We start from the raw sequence: 16,176 nt of genomic DNA, 5'->3' as shown, positions 1-16,176 counted from the left end.
CCAAGCTAAGTCTGGCTCGACCGTGGGTTTTAGAATGTCGAGTTGGTCGGGGAAGACGGGTTGTGGTTCGGTCGGTTAGGTCGTCTGGACGTGGTTCCAGCCGAAGCTCCAATCGGGAAGCACGCGGGACGGCTCGGTCAGTCTGATCAGTACGGTCGGATGAACGAACCTCGGTCAAATTGTTCAGAACGTTCTGATCTCCATGCTGGTTGGCTCCAATGGACTGATCCACGAACCAGGGCACATCAGCTTTGTTCAGGGCGCGATAATCAGTGCAAAACCTCCATGAACCGTCCTTCTTTTTGACCAAGAGAACCGGCGATGAGAATGGGCTCGAGCTAGGTTGGATTAAACCGGACTGTAACATCTCATTTACTTGTTTCTTCATCTCCTCCTTCTGGAAATGAGCATACCGGTATGGTCGGACGTTAACCGGGTCAGAGCCTTCTTTCAATGTGATGTGGTCCTCGATATCTGGCGCCGGTGGTTTCTGCGTCAGAGTCTTGAAGATGCCGGCGAATTGTGTGAGCAAACGCTGCATCTCGATGGGTACCACTGAAACGGCGTCGGTTGGCGTCTGAACACTGACTGCGAAGCAGGCCTGGCCCATTTGTGCGTCTTTCGCAATCTCCTCCGCATGGGCTTGTGCGATCTGTCCATGTTTCAAGCCGTGGACCCTTCTACGTTTTCCAGCCCAAGCGAACTCAAGAGTCTGGGCTTTCCAGTCGCAGAGAGTTGGGCCCAACAACGACAGCCATTGAATCCCTAGTACGAAATCCAGGCCGGTGAGGGGAAGAACGAAGAAATCAGTGGTGAAATCGACGCCGTCGACTACTACCTTGAGTTGTCGGTAAACGCCATTACACCGAAGAGGGTAGCCGTCTGCTACTCGCACCTTGAATGGTTTTGTCGGTGAGATTTGAAGGTTCAACCGATGAGCCAGTTTGTCGCTGACAAAATTGTGTGTCGAGCCGCTGTCGATGAGAGCTACAGCACGGTGGTTATTGATTTCCAATTGGGTATGTATGGTTTGAGGTGCGTCCCAACCGGTGAGTGCTTGTAAGGTTATCTCGGGTTCCTCTTCCTCCGGCGAGCTTTCATCATCATCGTCTGCATCCTCTCCTTCCATGAGTAGGAGCTGTGATTTGCGACACTTGTGGCCCGGTGTATATCGTTCATCGCAACTAAAACAGAGCCCAAGGCTTCTCTTCCGTTTGAGCTCTTCCCAACTCAGGCTTTACGCAATCGATCGGATCATCTAGATATCCCTTCAACACAACATAGGTTTCTTTGGTGCCGCTGGTCCAGGTTCTTACGGCTCTTGACTCGTGTTCGTGTTCCGAAAACTGCGCTGCGAGTTGTTCGCAAACCTTCGTGATCTTTGCAACTGCTCATCTCTCATCCTAGCCAACTCAATCGTTGATTTGAGGGGTTCGCGGTTGGAACATGCGGATACTGTCTGAGATTGAGTCCTTGAGCCCACCGATGTAGGTACCTGTGTCCAACCTGCGACCTTGTTCTGCAGCCTTTCAAACTCCCTCTGGTAATCGCGTAGACTACCCGTCTGTCGGATTTTCGAAAGAGCCACGTCGAAATCCTCTGCAGCAGAGGGTCCAAAACGTGCCCATAACTCTTCTTCAAACACTTCCCACGTGATCAGAATTTCTTCTTCTCCGAGGGTTTTTGATGTGGCTTGCCACCATTCATTAGCCTCGTCTTCCAAGTGGTATGAAGCAAAGTTGACCCTCTGATCCACTGGTATCTCTTGATAGGCAAAGTATTGCTTCGCCTTGCTTAGCCACGTAGTAGGATCTCCTTGCTGGAATTTTGGGAATACCAGCTTCACATGTCTATGGTTGGGTCCTTGTGTGAAAGGAATGGTGTTTTCTCCTCTTTGGGTGGAAGCCGCTGGAGGACGATTCTCATGTCCTCTGTTTGCTCCCGTCACGCTCGTGCCTCCTTCATTTTGTGCACTGGCCCCGTCTTCACGGAAGCTTGATATGGCTTCCACCAGCATCTGTTTGAAAGAGTCCTCCATTCCGCGAAACTTCATAGCTAGGCATGGGCATAATATCCGTAACCCGAAATCCGAACTGAACCCGAACCAAAAAACCCGATCTGTATCCAGTCCAAAATGTAAATAATATCCTAATGGGTCTTGTAAGGTGGTACAAAACATATCTGAACCCGAAGTGTTATTAACCGAACCCGAACGGGTAACCCAAAAAATCGAAAAAAACGAAAAATCCGAAAAAATATCCGAAGAAACCGATCCGAATGTCTAAAATAATATACAATATAATTATATGAAACATGAATATATACTTCAAGTATTCAATTTCATATTTATTTTGATATGTTATCTAACAATAAGTATTTAAAATATATATAACTACCTTAAATACTTAATTATATATAAATAAATATATATTTCTTATGTTTTACTTTTAAATTTTAGATTTTATTTTGGGTATATCCGAACCGATCTAATATAACCCGAATCCGAATGATATATGATTACTTTATGGGTTCTATGATGTAATACAAAACCGATCCGAACCCGATGTGTTATATCCGAATCCGACTCGTACTTGCAAATTTACTAGAATGGGACCTAGGAAGTGTTATAAAAAAGAACCGAAATCCGAAAAACCCGACCCGAATGCCAACGGGTACCCGAACGCCCAGGCCTATTCATAGCCATCACCTCGGTGAGCTTCGCGACTTCGTCTTGCACCAGGCCTAGACCTGTTTCCAGGTCTGATAACCTCTCCTTGTTGCTTGCCATAACCCTAATATAGCTTCAGGTTATAGCAAAAATGCTCTGATACCAAATGTTGGTCCCAATCAAAGCATGAAATAAAGAACGTAAACAATTGTAGTTTTGGGTAGAATAGTCTACCTCTTTTTGGGTTTTTCATTTAATAAATAGAAGAACTGAAATAACTTTGGAGTTTCCACTCCTACACAACAGGGAATTGGGAAAGGTGGAAGAGGTGGTTCCTAAACACAAGGAGGACCAAGTCTCTTCTTATTTAAACATTCAAATAAACAACTAAAGAAATACGTAACCCATGATTACGTAGAGCCCAAGTATTTACGGTTTGGTATCCTCTCTCGGTTTGATCTTCTCCGGTTCTGCACATCTGATTTGGTCTGGTCTGTGACGTTCTTTCCTGCGGTCGCATCAGTTGAAGAGGAAGGAAGTTTAAAATCAATTGTAGATCAAAACTCTTGAAGCGACTCGTAAAAACAATGAAAAATCTCAGTTGCCAAATAGACAGAAAAGGAATGAGGTTTGATGAGAGAATAATGAATTAACAGTTTTATAATATGTATTGTGGAAGTACTGAAGCAGAAAAAAAAGATCAAGGAAGACATTCTAATCAACTCCATAAACATTTAGAGAAAATATTTTTTTTTAGAAAGCAGAGAGATTTTGCAGCTATCTATACTCATGCTACAAACTTCAACTTCTTAGTCATCGGCTTCCTCATGCCCGATTATACAAAGTTGAACATATGAAAGGAAGTTTCTAATATGCAATGAATCATGATGCGTAATAACAAAAAAAAAACAACCACTGACCAGACCTCTTAACTACCATCCTAAGCATCGTCGTCATCATTAAACTCTGAGATTATAATTGAATGGCCTCATCTTCCTTTCGGCCTTCCTCCTTAATATCTTAACAAATCAATGATTGGTCAGCGACTCAAATAACAACCAATATATAAACTGACACTCGTTTGGAACTTGTTTTACCCGGTATTTGTTGTAGTCTTTCATGTTCTTCACGTAGTCAACCTTGCACTTTTCAGCCTTAGCAACATAAGGTGCCTTCTTCTGAATTATTGTGAAATGCAAGTATTAGATTTAGTTTAAGAACATGTCAACTGAGATAATAACACAATTATGAGTACGTTCTGAGAGAACGTATAGCATTGTCTCCGGTAGATTTAATTTCTAACCTGTTTTTGCATTCAAATTCAACGCCAAAGTGCCAATCAAGATCAAGAGGCTAAGTTACAAAAGAACCTTCAAAGTGAGAAGGAGCCACTCACAGCAAAGCAGCAATATATTTGTTCCTTAGGATTCTCCATCTTGAAACTCCTACGGAAATATTACCTTTGGATCATAAAAAAAAGTCTAGCATTAGCACAAAGGTAGAAACTATAATGGGGAAATCAATAACTGACAAAAAAACTACTCTTCTAACCTTTAGTAAATTTCAAAGTAGCTAGATGAAAAAGTTTTGGACAGCCAAAAAGTTTAATCCTTGTAAACTACTGAACACATTAAATTGAAGAAGCAGTAGCCAGTAGGCAATGATTACATGAAAACGAAGAAGACACTTGTTTGACCTTTGTTTAGTTTGGTTCCTTTGCAGATGCTTTGCTACGTCCTTCTCACTTCATGGGCTTCTTGACACCTAAAGAGATCAATAGGCAACATCATTAGGAACTCTATAATTTAGGTACATATTAAAATCACTAACATAGAAAAAGAGACCTGAGGATGTAAACAATGCAAACAATTGTTTGGCTCAGTAATAAAAAATCGACATGTGAACAAAACAGAATGCAAACACATAGTAAAGAGGAATCATGGATATAATCAGGTAAGAAAATCTAAGGTGGAGGAAAGCTTATGATTGGGATGATAGAACTGATGAAATTCACTGGGTAGGACTTACGTTTTTATAGGTGAAGATTCTGAAAAAAGAAAGTAATAGAGGATGCATTCGATGAGAGATTGTGTGAGGTGTGAGGTGTGGAGAACAATTATTACTGACTCCATTGAAGCTGACGCTTCGATTCATTCAAACTCTGTAACGTTTCAAGATTTTTCTGCCGGCAAGAAGAACAGAAGAAAAACTTAGGGCTCGAGAAGTTTCGGTGACAACGATTATCTTCAAAATGGACCAATTAAATTTCTGTACTGGCCCGTACAAAAAATAACACATACACAAATGATAAAGCCCAGTAAAAACCCACCAGAAACAAAACAGAAACAAAATTCGTTCACCCAGTGACACGTGTGGAGCTCTCCTTCCCCTATTTTCTTAAGTGGCAAGAGCAGAAGAGAATCACGGTCTACTTTATATTAATATACTAGGGTCGGCCGCGCTACGCGCGGAATATGAGTTATGTGTGATATCAAAACCATAGAATCGTATCTTATTTTTGATTATGTTCTATGAGTTCTTGCAAGAGAAATATATTATAGTATTTAAGGTTTTTAAGAATGTTGGTGTGTAGAGAATATATGTTAGTTTATTTTTAAGATTTTAATAGTTTTATTAAATGTAGCTGGTTTTTTTTAAAGTTTGATGTGAAGATAATATTACAATTCTTTAACTTAAAAGATTAAATATTCTGAATTATATAAATAATTTTTGTGTACAATTCAAGTATAACTTTTTCTTATTTTTAAATATTTTGAAACGATCATTTATATAATTATGGTCAATACTTTTAGTGTTTATAATAAGTATTGCATATCTATTTGTATTCTTTATTTTTGTCATCAACTTAAATAGACTCATACTGACTTTGTAAAGCAAACTGGATGCTACGCATCCATGTGAATGACGAAAAACGGCTGTTGCCTGACATTGTGTGCTAGACTGTCCCATTGTATTCTATATTTACTAAATTGTATATTAAGCGGTCAGTACGCGCTCTGCGTGGAATGTCTATTTTCTTATAAAATCTATTGTTGATTTAGAATTATTTTTATATATTTGCAATTATTTTATAATTGTTTACAATTGTTTTTTATTCTTAAAAAATATATTGTAAATAATTATTTTTCATATTTTTACAATCAAGTTCTTATTTGTTTTTTAGAATTAAAATTTTGTTAGAGATATCTTAATGGTAGGGACTATAAGAATGTTTGTTGGTTTATTTTCAAGAGCAGTTAAATTTTTTTTAATTACTGTTCTGATATATTTTTAATTTAATTTAATGCATGGGTGGACATCAAATCTCCGATCGAGTTCAGTTTATGTCTATTTAAATATCCGATCGAGTTCAGTTTATGTCTACCGTTTAAATTATGTTTATTTTACTGAAATCGAAATATATTTTAAGATCTTAAAATTCCAAAACAAAAGTAATACAGATATATGTTATATTAATGTATAACTAAATAAATAAAACTATCATGGAAATTATTTTAGTTTGAATATTTGAGTGGAAAACCCATTAAATATTTTAGTTTTTTGAGTCTTTTTTTTTAATTATTTCAAACATTTACTTTTGATTATTTTTAGATACTTTCAGGTATTTTAGCCAGCTTCAAGTATTTTTGATTATTTTAGATATGGATTCTATACCTTAAATTAATTATTATATTTAAATATATAATTATGATTCAAAAATATTTGGGCATATAAGGATATATATATATATAGGAGGGTCGCTCTCAGCTCAGAGGGAAAGATGTGATTAGTAGGGTAAATCTTAGGGGTGTTCAATCCGGTAAAACTGAAACGAACCAAAATAGAAAAAAATGGTTTTTTTTTGAACGAAATGGTTTAGATTTAGTAGTACCGACCGAATAAACCAAATTAGTGTTATTATTTAAGAAGCCACAATATATTAATATGGTTCGGTATATAAACCGATCCAACTGAATAAACCGAAGAAACCGATTAACTAAATATAATTATATACTTATATATATAATTTATAATAAAATTAATAATATATACATAAGCTTTATAAGTTCATATTAGTGGACATGTGTAACGTCCGTAATTCTTTCCACTGGAAATGGAATTGATGATTGGGAACACCAAATGGACGTGTATCTATGGTGTATCATGCAAATAACTTGTTTTCCATTTTGTAACGACGTTTTTAAATATTACGTCAACCCTTTTTTAGACTATTAAAGTTTAGAGACTGGTATCCTCGTAAAATGACAAACAGAATTTCCTTAATAATGGGGAAACATATTTTTTGAAGTTCTCGGTCAAGAAATAGAAACATATTTTAATCTTCGATTTGAAACAATTCCAATGAAACTGGACAAATATAATTGTTGACACTAATTGATATCATTCTCTTGTAAGACCACCATCATCTATACATATTAAACATTCCTCAAACTGACACTACACATTCAGAGGTCCTTTCAGATCATGTGGGGAGCGCATTAGTTACTGGTTGTATGAATCTTCCAACACATAAGCTAAAACAACACTACGCATTGATCCAGAAATGTTCTGATCATTGACTTGAAGTAAGCTTTCTTGTTTTCAAAGTCCTTCAACCTTGGTGCTTTAGAATCATTGAAAGGGACTTCTCCAATAATCTTGGACTTTTCCTAACAAATGCACACGGCAATGTGATGCAATATACCTCAATGTGCTAACCTGTGAGAAAGAAACCACCAAACCATGATCACACAGACACAACTCCGCAAAGGTTAAGATGTGAGTTTGCTCGGATGAAACTGAGTTTTAGGTATTTTCTTATGTAATATAAGCCAAGAGAATGGAACAGTGGACACAAAATACATCAGAATGATGAGGAAATGTGTTTTCTTCAAGAAACATACTGAAGCTGACACCAAAATCAATGGTTGTAACAAAAGATCTTCAATAAAAATCAAAGCTCCGAGAAAACAAACTAAAAGACATGAAAATTTGAAGCACACTTAGAGTTTACTAAAAGTAATTAGTTTTGCAATGCGAAAATCTTCCTGTAAAGGAAAAACACTTGAGCATGAAAAATAAAAGATGATGTACAGTGCAATATCCTGCAATATTTTACGGTAGGACAACGCCGCAATAGTCTGATCATTGAAGTGGTGAATTAAGGGAATCGGTTTTACCTTTGATCATAAGTTCTTTCTTTGATTTTTCCACGTCTGCTTTCTCTCCTCGTCCTCCTTTCTCTTTATGGCGAGTTTCACCATGAAGTTTCCTCATTTTTAGTATCCACATATTTGAACCTGCTAAAAGACAAAAAAAAAGAAAAAAATATATTGAAAGTGAGAAGGTATGATAAAAAAACACATTTGGAAGAGGAAAACGCACAGAGGAAACAGTGTGTCTTCAAAGGAAGAATCAAGGAGAGATAACAATAAGCATTCCTCACAACAACCATATGGTTCAGAGAAGTTGTGTAAGAGATCCCCACGACAACCTTTAGTTTCTCTACCTATGCTTTTCATACGTAAATAAGCAAGACGGCTAAACAAACTAAATCATGTTGACTAAACACCAATGATATTTTAATAATGCAACTGCCATATGTAGTATAGGGAAGCAGATTAGTTATAAAGTTCTTATTGAAGCATGAACCTTGAGTAGACAGATAATTGTATGCAAGAGTAGAATATCCATGACTGCAGGATTTGCAAAATCAGTGAAATCATAGGCTGCCAAATCAAAACCAGATGCATCCATTTATTTAAGTAATATATATGCCCAAATGTTCTTCTCGTATTTAACATGAAAACAACAACCAACCACGGGGTGACCGGTGAATCAATGCACTGAAGTTGGATATGAAATCTTGGGGACACACTCCCAGCTATTCCAGTCAATGGATTGTTGGTAGTACGTTTTTTTTGAAGGAAGTAGCCTTGCTGTTGCTATCAAGTAAACTGCTCGCATATCCTAGCATTTTTTTTCACTTCTGCAGCTTTCTCTCTTGCTAGCGCCACTACGCTTTCAGGGAAGTTAGCAAACTCAGCCACATGGATCCCTAACCTCTGGTCACATGCCCCTGGTTCAACCTAACCAGACAAACATAGACATCAAAACATTATATTTTAAGATTTGTAAGAAATTCAAGATTCAGCGCATATGAAGCTTTTTTGGGAAAGAACCAGAAGCTGTTTGGTTAAGGAAAACCTTGTAAAGCATGGTGAGTTTGCGGCTTTCTGTATCAATGTGTGCACTGACATGGAAGTTTGCAACGCCAACGATGTTACCTGCAACCTCAGAGCTTGCTTGAGCCAAGGCAGTAAGTTCATGGAAGTGAGTAGCAAACAGAGTAAGAGCTTTCTTCACTTGTACCAGATGCTCACATATAGCCCATGCTAGACCTGATACATTCACCAAGATAATGTTAACAACAAATCAACACAACAACCAAATAAAAGAAGAGACGTTGCAGTTAAAACTTACCAAAACCATCATAGGTTGATGTTCCACAGCCCAATTCATTGATTATTATCAGTGATTTATCGGTAGCTCCTTTTAAAATCAAAGCGGTTTCAAGCATTTCTTGCATGAAAGTAGGCACTCCACGCAGCTGAAAAACATGAAAGTTAAAAAGAAAACCTTTTATACAACTCAGCGGTTTCAAAAACAAAGAAGCAGAGAGTTAAACTCACTTGGCAATCGCCTGCTCCTACACGGGCAAAGATACTGTCTCTGATGGAAACTGAAGCTTTATCACAAGGAACAAAGGAACCAACTTGAGCCATCAGCACAGTCACCCCAACCTGGCGAATGAAAGTGGACTTCCCTCCCATGTTATTATTTGAAACCAACTCTCTCCTCTCATCTTATGGATCCCACATAAGCTCTCCACCACGCTTAAAGTTCCTAGCCTCCCAGTATCACAGCAGCCTAGCTTCCACAACCGATGAACACTTCAAATCAGAAAAAACACCCTAGAAATGACCATTGAGAGAGATGAGTAGAAGATCGAGAATAACAGAGAGATGAAGAGAGCAAGATCTCCAGAAAGGGGAATACTAACCTAGCAGAGATTTCGCCCACGGAAACGACGCATTGAAGGGCTCGTACTGGGCGTCTGTATTAATGTCACTAAAGTCGCGATCCTTTACAAGATGATAGAGAACGATCAATCGTCATTATAGCTGCTGAACTCAAACTCAGATGAACAAAGGAGACAATTAGGGTTAGCGCTTTCTGGTCTTATTCGAGGGCTTAACGGATGAAACAAAGCCCATTTTTGCCAAAAATAAAAGAAGACCGTAAGGAGACTAACTTAATGAAGCGCATCGTTTTGTTTAAAGTGGACAGGTGTTGCTTCCAGAGTGCATGAATTGATGACGTGTCATCCGATGTGGACACCCCCAGGAAAGAATCAAAGTGTACTTTATATATAAAGATATATATAAATTGTTTGGATTCATATGTACCATTGAAAGGGGTCATATTTGTATTGTTAGTGGGCACTCAAACAAAACATGATTAGTTGTTTCCTACTCTACTCTGCACTTCGCACACTGAAGATCACATTGTATACCTCTTGTGTGAAGATTTTTATTTACGGATGACCAACCTGAAACAATTTGCCATAAGAAATGTTTAATCTTGGGAGGGCAACATATTTTCCAGGAATAAGATTTTATAGCAGTAACCTTTGGACCATAAACTAGTTGTGTCCTGATTTTACCCGAATACAGTCTTTCCAATTAATAACCAGATTTCACTGTGTATATACCATTTATTTTGTAAAATTCCATCCATCTCGGTCATTAATCTGGTTTTGACTCAATGGTAAAGTCTCGATTATCCTGGCATCCTCGAATCCACCAAGTCACAGATGACCAGTGTATTTCAAGTCCTTATTTTCTTATTAATGAGATGATCGAATGTAAGATCAGGAAACAAATTATTTGAGTTCATGTTTGCTGGTCTCAGACGAGTGGTTGGGAGCCATAGGTCATTTCATATTGAGATGGAAGACCTTGATCCCACCTTTTTGATTAGTCATTTGCTAACCAGAGATCCAGCTGATACAATATTGTGACATCCATTAGAGGGTGAGTACGATCTAATATGTTCCAGAGAAGATGCATTCTTGAAATACCTACCCTTGAAAACAAGGTAGTAAGCTTCTCAATCAGTCTCCAAAATTGTCTTCTTAACATAGTTGTATTGAAATTAGTAAGTTCCTTATATCCTAATCCTCCATAATCCTTGTGCTGACATAATTTATCCAATGATTGATGATGCATACCTCTCCCGTTTCAACCTGAACTCCACCATAATTGGGCAACTGCACTAGTTAATTTTTGTGTCACTGTCTTTAGAATTCGAAAATAGGACATGATGTGGTTTGGTAGAGTAGTAATCACTAACTTTATGAGTACCTATTTTCCTCCTTTTGTAAAAAAAAAATTGATTGTCCATCCATTTACTTGGTTGTGTATTCTTTTCTGGATAAAACAAAAAAAATTGGGTTTTTGGTCCTCCCAAACTCTCTGGGATCCCTAGATAAGATCTCATCACTCCGATATTTTGAATCCCTAAGATATTTCGTAACTCCTGCCTAATTGGTTCCTCAACCCCGTGGCCAAACTAAATTCATGATTTTTGGAAATTAATCTATTAACCGGACATTCCTCGCATTTCTTCTGTGCTTTACAGAACAAAAGACTATCATCCGCAAAGAGAAGATGAGATATTTATGTACATGCCCTTGTTACCTTTAAACATGTCACTGGTTTTTCCTCGCTGCTTTCTTTATATTCGCAATCAATGCTTCCGTACACAATGAATAAATACGGAGAATCACCTTGTCTGAGTCTTTTTCGTTGGGTAATAAGCCCTCTTGGTAGTCGATTCATTAAAACTCTATACTGAACTGAAGATATACATTCCATCATAAATTGAACTCATCGAGAATCAAAACCCATATTCTCAAGAAATGCCTGTACAAGCACTCATTCCGCAAACCGTGAAACATTTCATGAGAAATAAGGATATTGTCTGATATTAACCATCCTGCCACAAAAGCAGATTGAGTTTCCGAGATTAGACATGGTAAATACATCTTTAGCCTTTGACATAAGAGCTTTAAGATAATATTATATCCTATGTTGCACAGGCTTGTCTGTCTCTGTTCTGTCATCCTCGTGGGCCTCGCTGTTTTGGGTACCATGCAGATATTTTTAATATTCAAATCGTAAGAACGTATTCACTAGGTGAAGCAGATCCTTTTTAATGATATGCCAAGAATACTGAAAGCTGCCATCCCATCTGGTCCCGGAACCTTCTCTGGGTGCATCATAAACAACACATACCTCACTTCATCTTCTGTGGCCTCCCTTATTAACCATCAGTTCATTTAATCAGTAATGCTTGATGGGATATCAACCAGGAACTCCTTAAAGTCCACAGGTGAGGTAGAACTAAATAAATTCTTCAAAATATTCCACATCCACCTTTCCCACCCCTTTATCCTCTGTTATCCGTTGTCCACTTTTATCATGAAGTCCCGAAATTTTGTTATGTGCTTTGCATTGTTGTTTTGTTAAAGCATGATAGAACTTTGTTTTTAAATCTCCCATCGTGTGCCACATATTTTTGTGTTTCTATTGCCAGTAATATTTCTCATCTTTGTAAGCTTCTTGTAGTTTCCTTGAAACATCAATAATTTCCACCTTCGTCATGGCATCGTTTGTTTGTACTTCCTCTAAAGCTCTTTGGAGTTCCAAAATTATGTACTTCCCATATGGAGGATTGTTTTTCCTCCATCTTGATATTTCATGTCTGCAGTTACTCAATTTAGTGACACAACTCCTCTTAACATCGCCCCCCCCCCCGAATCATTCCATCCTTTATTAATCCAATAAGCTGTCTTCCCCAATCCATCTTTTATCAAACCAAAACTTTCCTCATCTTCTGGGCACCTTATCCTCGACAGTTGCCACTATTGGTATGTGATCAGATCCAACCATAATTAAATATTATAAATAAGAGCATGGAAACATGATGTGTCAATCTTCATTTGCTAGTGCAATGTCCAACCTGCATCTTATCATTTATTTCCCTCTCCTCCCTTGCCACAAGATTATGTTGCCCAGAGACGGAAAGTACAACAAACCACAATTCCTAATCATATTGTTAAATCCCATGAAATTTGATGAAATTCTTAAAGATCCACCTTGTTTCTCATTGTTTCCAGATATTTCATTGAAATCCCAAATGATGAACCATGGCTCCATATGAACCATGGCTCCATATGAACCAGTCCATATCATGTGAGTCATTTTTAAACATGATCCCTAAACTTTGTGTTACAGGATGGGGATCAAGGTTGGCAAGATGGATGATGGAAGCTTGATGGATCGACCAAATATATGATCGGGTGGGCGATATGAATGGAATGCAGGATGTAAACCTGAAACAAATGCAAATGCGATGAGATGTGGTTTATACTAAGAAAAAAGTAAGATAAATAAACAAAGGATGGGATGGAATCAGGCTGCTGGACGTGTATCTCTCTCAGCCTGATCAGAAGATGATCGAAGTGGATTGAAATGGTGCTTTGCTTGCTAGATGTGTATCACTCTCAAGCTTGGCAATTGGGTGGGATGGACGAAATTGATTGATAGACACCACAAAGATCTGTGGAAGGGATCTTTGATAAGCATGGTTGCTCTGGAGCTGTTTCTCACAACACTCTAAAGACTTAGAACAATAGTTTTAAGAAAACTAGAAAACTGAATATTTCATAATACTTTCAAGATGGCGTGATTTACAATGAAACAAAGACTAGAGATTTATAGGCTCGACAAAGGACTCTCTAACAGTCTGAAAATGACATAAGGAAAGAAAATAAATCGAAATAAAAATCTTGGATGAAAAGGCTTTGATGGCTCATGAAAACTAGCTTTTAACTCGATTTGTGCCTTCAAAATGATAACTTGGATGATCTTGTATCTGGACAACTTCTGGACGTCACTACAGGAAAAAGACGTGGTGTATCATTTATTTATCTTATTAATATCATTTTTGAATGACATAAAAGAATTTACATCAACTATATAAATGATTCTGAAAATGATGACTCTAATAGTTTATAAAAGTTATAACGATTGATGCAATTACTTTCATCATTTATTGTAACCGATGTTAATATGTGTTGTTTATATTAAATGATGCTAAAACCTGTATCACTTAAAATAAATGATACTAATATTTGTTTCGGTTACAATAATTGATATTAAATATTTATATCAACTATTAAATTGATGTAATATTTATATCAGTTATAAATAAGTGATTCGAAAATTAGTATCAATTTTTATAAATGATTGTAAGAAACTAAGAATTTTATGTCATTTATTTAAGTGATGATTATGTACGTGGACATGATCTTCAAGCCTTCCTGAAATACTCCTTGGTCTTAATAGAAGAGAACATGACCGTTGGTCTTGGGCAAAAATCTGTAGAAACTCCTCCAAAGCATTTAGTGTAAATGTTGCCATATATGGAATGTTGATGGAGAGAGAGATCCGCCTCATCTCCTGAGTGCTGGTGCAGCTAAGAACTTCTTAGATGTCTTCTGAATGATCTAAACTGTATCCTGGTTTCCATAGATAGGTTTGGGTCATACCAAATCAAATTGGTTGGAAACTTTCCCAAATTGATGTCGGTTTGGCTGGTTTTAGGAAATTGATTGCATCTTGGTTTTTTCTTGACCAATTCTTCTGATTTCGTTCTTTCTGGAAAGCTAAGACATTAAAATTGAAGCCCGTGCTTGATTCTGGAGAAGACCGCTTTATGGTTGGGCTGAAATCCACCTCTAATGGCTGATACTTGCAACTGGACGGGCTGGGGAACCTCCGGTTTGTAAAATTCATAACTTCTTCCTCCGTGAAGCTTTTCTTGTAATTTCAAGCCTCATTGATTCCTTGATGAGTTATCCTTGTTTTAAAATTGTATTCATGGAAAGATACCTTCTGTTGCTGGTATCTCCATAATGGCCGGTTTGGATGGTTTGGTGAAACTCTGGTCGAGCTGCCGATTTGACGACCGCATCAAACGACCGTAGTGAATCCTTTTACAATAACCAGGGTGGGTCCTTTTTCAATAACCTTATTCAAACCCAGGGTATGTACATGGTTTTTTTTTCATGTAAGACTCTCTTAATGCATAGCAATAACATGTTGTAATGTTCCATCGAAAAACGTGATAATGTATTTACACCAGATTGATCACTTGTTGCAAAGTATAGAGCTATTAATTAGACCTCTGCGAATAAGTCAGTTCCATACAATACTTGATCCACTGAAGATTGTAACAACATTATGATGACATAAGACCATATAATCCAGTTGCCAAAGCAAAGCATATTATTCATTTCAAATGCATCAAGCAATATTTTCCCATACACCATATGAGAACTACTAGCAAACCATGAAATTAAAAAAAAAAAAAAAACTAAAGCAACATATGCTCATAAAGCTTATTGAAAATTGAAAAAACAGACTCAGCAAACACCACCACCTTTTTACATTGTTGTATTCCATGGATTAATGTTACGGTTTTGGGTTCTCCTCTTTTGGGGCTGAGGGGTGCTTCTCATCCTCATGTTTCACCTCTTCCTCTGAATTGGTTGTGGTCTTCGAGAGAGTCTTCTTGCGAGGTATTAATAGCGCTTGAACCGTAGGCTTTTATGTGGTTCCTTCAGCCACGCTCATTGTTGACTTAAACAACTTCTTCTTTCCCTATGATTCTTCGTAACCTCTCCTTTCCTCTCATGATTCGTAAAGATCACGACATGGCTCCCCCTGCTCTTGTATCTGGATTCCTTGTTGAGACATTGTGGGAACCGAAATTCACACTGTCGATTTCCGTTTAAATAAGGAAAGTTAGGAAAATCCTAATTTTCCAAAGGTCTCGGATCTCTGCTAAACCACACGCCAAGCAATCAGAATACAAGAATGAAAATGATGAAAATATAAAAAATCGTAAAAAGAGAGCAACAAAAAGTCTTATTCCGAATTTGCGTATGAGCGTTTACAACAAGGTAGGAGCCTCGGCTACCAGAGTTGTCGGCGAGTTCCCTAGTTCTAATAACATAAGACTGTAGAACCTAATTGAGTCGCAGGTCGAAATAACAAAAACGGAAAGTTGCCTAATTGCTCTAAGTGTTAAGTTTGCTCTGTCTCGAATCCCTTTTGCCTCTCACCTAGGACTCCTTATATACTTACTCCTAGTTCGGTTTGCGCCTTTTCCCTTCAGCCCTTAAGCCGTCATAGCTCAAAAATGGAGATATTCTCATTTTTCCGATCTTCGTGATTATCTTCCGAAACTTCACATTTATCCGCGGAAACTTGACATTTATCTTGCCTTACGAACCAAGCATAAACCGTCATAAGGCTTATGGGTTTTCAGTTAAGAAATCGTAAGTGGGCTTCGAGTTGCGTTTTAGGTCTCCTTGA

General features: G+C 37.6%; 1 protein-coding gene and 1 long non-coding RNA gene across 15 annotated transcripts; both read right to left on the bottom strand.

Moving 5' to 3' along the window:
- Positions 1-2,876: 2,876 nt before the first annotated feature.
- LOC106298981 lies at positions 2,877-4,893 on the bottom strand. 3 transcript variants are annotated; one of them, XR_001261632.1, is made up of 6 exons: positions 4,697-4,893; positions 4,337-4,432; positions 3,972-4,128; positions 3,766-3,846; positions 3,589-3,687; positions 2,877-3,176 (listed from the first exon to the last, which is right to left on the bottom strand). It is a non-coding gene; the product is annotated as an uncharacterized LOC106298981 (long non-coding RNA). The 3 variants fall into 3 exon arrangements; XR_001261631.1 differs by having other exon boundaries at positions 3,594-3,687; XR_001261633.1 differs by having other exon boundaries at positions 3,594-3,687; positions 4,365-4,432.
- Positions 4,894-7,031: 2,138 nt separating this feature from the next.
- On the bottom strand, positions 7,032-9,942 carry LOC106296702 (DNA mismatch repair protein MSH2-like). 12 transcript variants are annotated; one of them, XM_013732913.1, is made up of 8 exons: positions 9,732-9,942; positions 9,361-9,642; positions 9,152-9,278; positions 8,876-9,069; positions 8,489-8,757; positions 8,321-8,397; positions 7,849-7,971; positions 7,032-7,387 (listed from the first exon to the last, which is right to left on the bottom strand). In XM_013732913.1, exons 2-5 carry the CDS (start codon positions 9,499-9,501, stop codon positions 8,617-8,619), a joined length of 603 nt encoding a protein of 200 aa, XP_013588367.1. In that variant the 5' UTR covers positions 9,502-9,642; positions 9,732-9,942; the 3' UTR covers positions 7,032-7,387; positions 7,849-7,971; positions 8,321-8,397; positions 8,489-8,616. The 12 variants fall into 12 exon arrangements, with proteins under 12 accessions (XP_013588367.1, XP_013588368.1, XP_013588363.1 ...); XM_013732914.1 differs by having other exon boundaries at positions 7,849-7,968; XM_013732909.1 differs by having other exon boundaries at positions 7,849-7,968; positions 8,054-8,757.
- Between the last annotated feature and the right edge of the window lie 6,234 nt (positions 9,943-16,176).

This window comes from Brassica oleracea, chromosome C6 (assembly GCF_000695525.1).
Source record: "Brassica oleracea var. oleracea cultivar TO1000 chromosome C6, BOL, whole genome shotgun sequence".
NCBI classification, from domain to species: domain Eukaryota; kingdom Viridiplantae; phylum Streptophyta; class Magnoliopsida; order Brassicales; family Brassicaceae; genus Brassica; species Brassica oleracea.
The sequence above is the reverse complement of the archived record's forward strand: the minus strand, read 5'-3'. Positions and strand labels throughout refer to the sequence as shown.

Bases quoted from the DNA above. Each gene is read 5' to 3' on its own strand.
- LOC106296702 (XM_013732906.1), bottom strand. From the start codon at position 9,501: ATGGGAGGGAAGTCCACTTTCATTCGCCAGGTTGGGGTGACTGTGCTG. The intron at 9,070-9,151 runs GTAAGTTTTAAC...TGAATGTATCAG, and splicing joins ATCAACCTATGATGGTTTTG to GTCTAGCATGGGCTATATGT. The intron at 8,758-8,875 runs GTTTTCCTTAAC...TTGTCTGGTTAG, and splicing joins AACTCACCATGCTTTACAAG to GTTGAACCAGGGGCATGTGA.